Source organism: Neopelma chrysocephalum, unplaced genomic scaffold, assembly GCF_003984885.1.
Source record: "Neopelma chrysocephalum unplaced genomic scaffold, ASM398488v2 Primary Assembly neopelma1_42, whole genome shotgun sequence".
NCBI classification, from domain to species: Eukaryota; Metazoa; Chordata; class Aves; order Passeriformes; family Pipridae; genus Neopelma; species Neopelma chrysocephalum.
In genome coordinates, this window is record NW_020897700.1 from 8,793,126 (window position 1) to 8,799,302 (window position 6,177).

The window sequence follows — 6,177 nt, forward strand, 5'->3', positions numbered from 1 at the left end:
TCTTTAAAAAAATGGCACGTAGCACCTCAGCCTTTTAACACAGTTGCCCTAAGAGCCCCTCGAGGTCAGTGAATACTGTGAACTTTGCTTTCCAGACAAGAAACACGGGTTTTCACACTGCAACATGCACTGCAATTCTGAACCAGAGATCTGGAGATGCCCAAACCAACAGCAGCAAAAGCTGTACTCCAGAGGGCACGGAATGCAACTCCTGCCCTGCAAACCCCATCATTCTGTATCTCTACCTGAACAGGGTGGGGACTTGAAAATAGATCTCACACTTCCCATCATGAATACCACAGCTCCTAAGCACAGCACGAAGCTTGCCCTGAGCTTTAAGCGTGTACCAGCTGTCGTGCTAAGATACAATTTAGAGCATTCCATTCTGAACATTAGGTTGCGCTCCAGGAATACCAAGGGGGAACTCCTGAGAAACCTAACCAGGGCAAAAGGTGACCGAGGACACAGAAGCACAAGGGTCAGGTGGAGGAAGTTCTCAACCAGCCATTGGGAAGCATGAGTGCCTTGCAGGCTTCTGGTGCCATGGACAGCCACTGCTGTTTAAAATCATGTAGGGTAGAGCGTAACAACACAGCTGCAGTTTAGTCCCAAAAATCACAAAAGAACTTGAAGTGGACGTATGTACTGCTGGGATCCCAGAACTTCCTATTCACTCCTGTAGTACTTGATCAATGAATCTGTCAGTGAAGCATAAGGTCGCCACTAAATGATGCTAACTACTGTAATCGGACAAGATTAATTCAAAATAGCACTGAAGACATTATGTTTTTACAATTACACGTCATTATCCAATATACCAAAACATGCAGTTTGTGCAGGTATTTCAGTAACATTGAAAATAAAAGGTAATCTACTTTCCTTGCTTCAAATCATTCTGTACAGGGTATAAAAATGTAGCAAAGGAAGGGCTCAATTAGCATGAATGCTTTACAATACACTCACTGTCTCCAGCAGACAGCAGCATCTTCATTTTGCTTATCTCAGTGTTACAAAAGTAGAAATTGATATTCTATAGGTCCACTCTATCAGTTTTACAGTATTTCAGCTACACATCTAAAGCCTTGAAGCCGAAGTAAAGCTTTTCTGAAGGTGTTGCAAAGTTATTGAAATGGCTGGAATATTTAGTAGCCAAAACCAAAGTACTATAAAAGCTTATCCCAGAGGTTTTATTGTGTGAGTAGCAGTCAAAATATACTTAGTGTAGAAATCCATGTTTATTTGAAAAAAAAAACCCCAGAACTGTAAATGATACTTCACAATATAAATTAAATCTGTGACTTGACTAATTACTAAGTCACCAGTGTGACGCTGTGGCTCTAACCTGCTAGTATAATGTTAAATGGGATCAGGGTGTCACTTATATTGCAAGTGTTATGAAAACATCCCATAAAAATAGTCAACCAACTACTTTCTCTCCTAATATGATCAACAGTGAACATTATGAGGAACAAGCCTGAAACAGACAATCCAACTTTTTGATTGAAATTTTTAAATAACCTTCAATCATTCAAGTATTATGGTCCCTACGTACACACTTCTATGTGGCTAGAAAAGACATGGTAGACAATTGAGCACACTGCCATCAAATTGTAAGAATTACAAAAATGTCAGGTTTTACAGCAAATTGTACCTTAATACTTTAATTAAAAATAGAATAGTTAGGTAGACTATTTTGCAAATACAACAGCACACTAGTGTGCTGTATATTAAGGCAATACCTTTAAATGCACACTTGTCATCTCTAACAAGTTTTATACAATTGCTACTGAGTGAAAGAACTATCATTGTCTTGCAAAACTGAGAAAGAAATACAAAATATCTGGAAGCCTACATTTTCAAAGTACAAAATTAACCTTCAGTCCTTGTATTGAAATACTATACACAGTAGAAACAGTGATTCTCCCCTACAAGATCTCACGAGGATTTCTTAAAGCTGGAGGCAAATTTGAAGGCTTTGACTCTTCATCCAGAAGCACCAAATCTTCAATTTCACTGCCTTTGTATTTTCTTTTACATATCTTCACAATAACTTTCTTCTTGAGGAATAATTTCAAAGCTTCTCTTGAAGCCACTGCTTTGGCATTTTCCATACTTTTACCACAGCCAGTACCCAAGTAGACAGACTTGCACCTCAGTTCACAAACTATATTTTCTAGAGAGCTTTTATTTTGAGGCAGGTCTGCAAGTTCCTTCAGGGGAACAAAAGCAACATCTAATGTAGCTTTTACGGACTGAATAGATGAGTTTAGAAGTTCTGCATGATTTACATTAGGACTGAAGCCTCCAACAGCAACCAGTTTCCAGGCTACAGCTTTGTAGAGTCTGTTAAAAAAAGGCTGTCTTTCCTTTGCATCTTCACTGGTTAATGGTTTGCACAAAGCCTTAGCAGGGCTTTCACCTGCCTGTGAGCCACTCTTGGAAGCCAGCAGGGAAGCACCTGCCTGAGCTCCACCCCGGGAGGAGGGACCTTGCTGAGCTCCACTCCGGGCAGCCAGCAGCGAGGCAGCCACCTGAGCGCTGCTCTTGGAAGCGAGCAGTGAGGATCCTGGCTGCGCGCCACTCCGAGCGGCCAGCAACGAGGCGGCCACCTCAGCACTGCTCTTGGAGGCCAGAATCGAGGAGCCCACCTTAGCGGGGCCCTTGGGGGACAGGAGCAGCGAGGTGCCCACCGGAGTGCTGCTCTTGGGTGCCAGAAGCAGTGAACTGCCCACTTGAGCAGCACTCTTGGACACTGCTGCTGGGGTACTCGCTTGGTTTTTGGAAGACAGCAGTGCAGCATTTGTCTGGGGGGTGCTCTTGGTGGTTGGTGGCACAGCTGCCACCTGTGGGGTGCTCTTAGTGGTCAGTGGCATGGCTGCTGCCACCACCGCTGCCTGTGGGGTGCTCTTGGAAGCTGGTGACACTGTTGCTGCCACCACTGCTACCTGTGGGGTGCTCTTGGTGGTTGGTGGCACTGCTGCTGCCACTGCTGCAGTCTGTGGGGTGCCCTTGGCAATCAGTGGTACTGCTGCTGCCTGTGGGGTGCTCTTGGAGGTTGATGGCACTGCCACTGCCACGACTGCTGCCTGTGGGGTGCTCTTGGCAGCTGGTGGCACTGCTGCCGCCACTGCCTCTGGCTGCAGGGTGCTTTTGGCAGCCAGCGGCGCTACACTTACTGTAGTTTTCTTTTCAGGCGATGGCACATTTTCGCACTTGCTTTCTTCAGATGGGCTTGAGACAGGCTTCTTTCCTGGCTCTTTTTCAGATGAGGATGACTTTTGCTCAGCAGTATTTTCAGCATTAGCAGGTTTCCCTTCTGTTTCTATGTCTGATGCTACGACCATTTCTTGATCTGAGCTGCAAGTTGACTGGGAAGTTTCTGGATCTTTGCTAGTACCTTTTTCTTGCTTTTTTGGCAATGTGCTCTCTGTTTCCTTCAGGGCTTCTGCCTTGATTGTTTTCACATCCTTTCCAGCATCCTTAGAGTCTTTGCTTTTCTCAACAGCTTGTCTCTTGGAGGGCTGCTCTAGCCCTTCTGCAAAACAAGTAAAATATGTTATCCTCTTTGATTTCTGAACTGTGAAATATCCATGTAGAGAGAAATCATCTAAAACATTCTGGCAATAATTTCTGTGAATTTAAAAGGTATACATTAGGAATACACCTTGAACTTTAATTTCAAGTATTAACATACTATTTCGGAATATTTTAGTACTTTCTTGATAAAAACCTGAAAATACTCAGGTGCAAGATTTCAGATGTTGGTTTGGGACCCACAGGCAACTATGTATTTCTATTCTTGAAGTCCAAACCAAAAGTAACTAACATACATTAAATGGACTATCTGACCTAATTGTCTATTGTCTACTAATATCATAAAAGTTTCTTTAAGAAACTCAGTTTCTTACACAGCAACAGTGTCTGACTAGCAGCAAAGGCAAAGCAACAAGAACGCATTTAAGCTGGAGTACAGCAGTCCATTGCAACACACAAGTAATCAGCTTAAAAGTGCACCAGTTGTAGAAGTTCAAAACGACAGCTCTACATTACCAACGAAGTATGTGTGCACTACATCCATTTTAAGGATACTATATTAGGAAAATAATAGCACAGAGAGAGAAAACAAAAACCAGGAGTGTTTAAGGTAAATTATTTTGACTACTTTCTAAGCCCGAGGCAAACTGAGAACATTTAGAAACAAGCATTTTCTAGACTCCTATGTATTGTCACAGCTATGATCTGCTAACCATTGCTACTTGATATGCCTCTTTTCTTCACCTTGGCAACCAGTTCGTCTCTCGTGGTGCGGACAGGCGCGCCGGTCACTTGGATGCCTTCAGCCATTTCCAGCGCCTTCTCCATGACCTGCGGCGGGTACCTGGAGGGGCGACAAGGGGAAAAGAGGGAAGGGGTGTCGTCAGGTGGCCGCGCCGCGCCGCCCCCGCCGCCCCGGCGGGTCCCGCAGAACTCACCGGCATCCCAGGAAGACGTGGTTGGCCCACACCATGGAGAGGGACACCAGGCGCTGCAGCTGAGCGCTGCCCGCCGCCGGCGGCTCCCCCACGTTGCGCAGCAGGAACTCCCGGCGGTACCGCCAGTGGTGCTCGGGCTCGCAGGCCCCGCGCAGCGTCTCCGCCCAGGCCGCCTCCTCCGCCGTCCGCCCCAGGGGCTCAGCCGCCGCCACCTTCCCCGCCATCGCCGCCGCCGCGGAAACACCCGCCCCGCTCCTTCCGGAGGGCGCGGCCTGAGCTCATATCCGCCGGAGCCGGCGGGCGGGGTGGGCACCGCGGGCTGAGCGCCTCAGGCTTTGGGGTGGGGCAGAGCCGCCTGGGTCCCGGTGGCTCCGCGGGTGCCGGGGGAAAGGGGGGCGTGTGGGCACTGTTGCGTGCCCTGTATTGTGCCTGGGGAAAGAGTGAATAAAATTTCTGCTTTACGGCTTGATTTTTCTAGGCTTGCTGAGGTCGGAGTTCATGAAGATTAACTGGTGTTTTCACCTCAGAATTACAATTAGGTTAGAAAAGACCTCTGAGATCATCAAGTCTAACCTATGACCGAACAGCACCTTGTCACCTAAACCATGGCTTTAAGTGCCTCGTCCAGTTTTTAAGCACCTTCAGGGACAGTGACTCCACCACCCCCGGGCAGCCCATTCCAATGTCTTATCGCCCTTTCTTTGAAGAAACTCCTCCCAATGTCCAGCCTGACCTTCCGCTGGTGCAGCTTGAGGCTATTTCCTCTCTCATCCTGTCTTTGGTTATCTGGGAGAAGAGGCCGATTCCCACCTGGCTACAACCTCCTTTCAGCGATAAGGTCTCCCCCGAGCCACTTCCAGGCTGAACAACCCCAGCTCCCTCAGCAAGAGGGAATCCTTCTCATAAGACTTACTGTCTAGACCCATCACAAACTTCATTGCCCTTATCTGGAGACGCTCCAACACCTCAATGTCCTTCCTGAATTGAGGGGCCCAAAACCGGACACAATACTCGAGGTGTGGCCTCACCAGCGCTGAGTATAGAGGGCTGATTACTGCTGCAGTCCTGCTGGCCACACTATTTCTGATACGTGCCATTGGATGCATTGGCCTTCTTGGCCCCCTGGGCACACTGCTGGCTCATGTTTGACCAGCTGTTGACCAGCACCCCCAAGTCCTTTTCTGCTGGTGAAAGGAAAAGGAACCCTAAGGTCCTTTTCTCCTTTCCTCCTCGGTGTTGTCCACAAAATTGGATTTGTTACCTGGTGTGCAATAAGCCAAAAATTCTACACTGGAGAGACAGAGTTGATATTTATTTCAGAGCTGCACAAGCCTGGGTGCTTGGTGGTATTCCACAAATCAAGCACACCTCTCCATACTTTTTGTGCCATTATTTATACACAGAAGTTCAGAGTTAGTAACTTTCCAAGCACAGCCCCTCTATTATGATTAATTAGTAATTTCCATACAAGTTATGTAACCCCAGCTAGCTTCTATGCATGCTCAGGGGAAGGGTCTTTACCTGGACAGGAATCTTTTTGACCTGTAGGCATGATTTTTAGTGTTATGATATAGTGGGGTTCTGCAGGAGTTCATCTTAGATTCTGTGTTCTTCAACATCTTCATAAATGACTTGGATGCACGACTGGAAGGGATACTAAGCAAGTTTGCAGATGACACAAAACTGGGAGGAGCTGTTGACTCCC

The 6,177-nt window shown here is 46.9% G+C and overlaps 1 protein-coding gene across 1 annotated transcript; it reads right to left on the minus strand.

The window, feature by feature from the left end:
- Window positions 1-1,292: 1,292 nt before the first annotated feature.
- On the minus strand, window positions 1,293-4,696 carry CDKN2AIP (CDKN2A interacting protein). Its single transcript, XM_027676651.1, has 3 exons — window positions 4,473-4,696; window positions 4,248-4,378; window positions 1,293-3,535 (listed from the first exon to the last, which is right to left on the minus strand). The coding sequence occupies exons 1-3, from the start codon at window positions 4,694-4,696 to the stop codon at window positions 1,926-1,928; spliced, it is 1,965 nt and encodes a 654-aa protein (XP_027532452.1). The 3' UTR covers window positions 1,293-1,925.
- Between the last annotated feature and the right edge of the window lie 1,481 nt (window positions 4,697-6,177).

Coding starts and splice junctions, on each gene's coding strand:
- CDKN2AIP (XM_027676651.1), bottom strand. CDS start 4,696: ATGGCGGGGAAGGTGGCGGCGGCTGAGCCCCTGGGGCGGACGGCGGAG. Junction 4,379..4,472: donor CACGTCTTCCTGGGATGCCG/GTGAGTTCTGCG, acceptor TCGCCCCTCCAG/GTACCCGCCGCAGGTCATGG. Junction 3,536..4,247: donor AGGCATATCAAGTAGCAATG/GTTAGCAGATCA, acceptor CTTGTTTTGCAG/AAGGGCTAGAGCAGCCCTCC.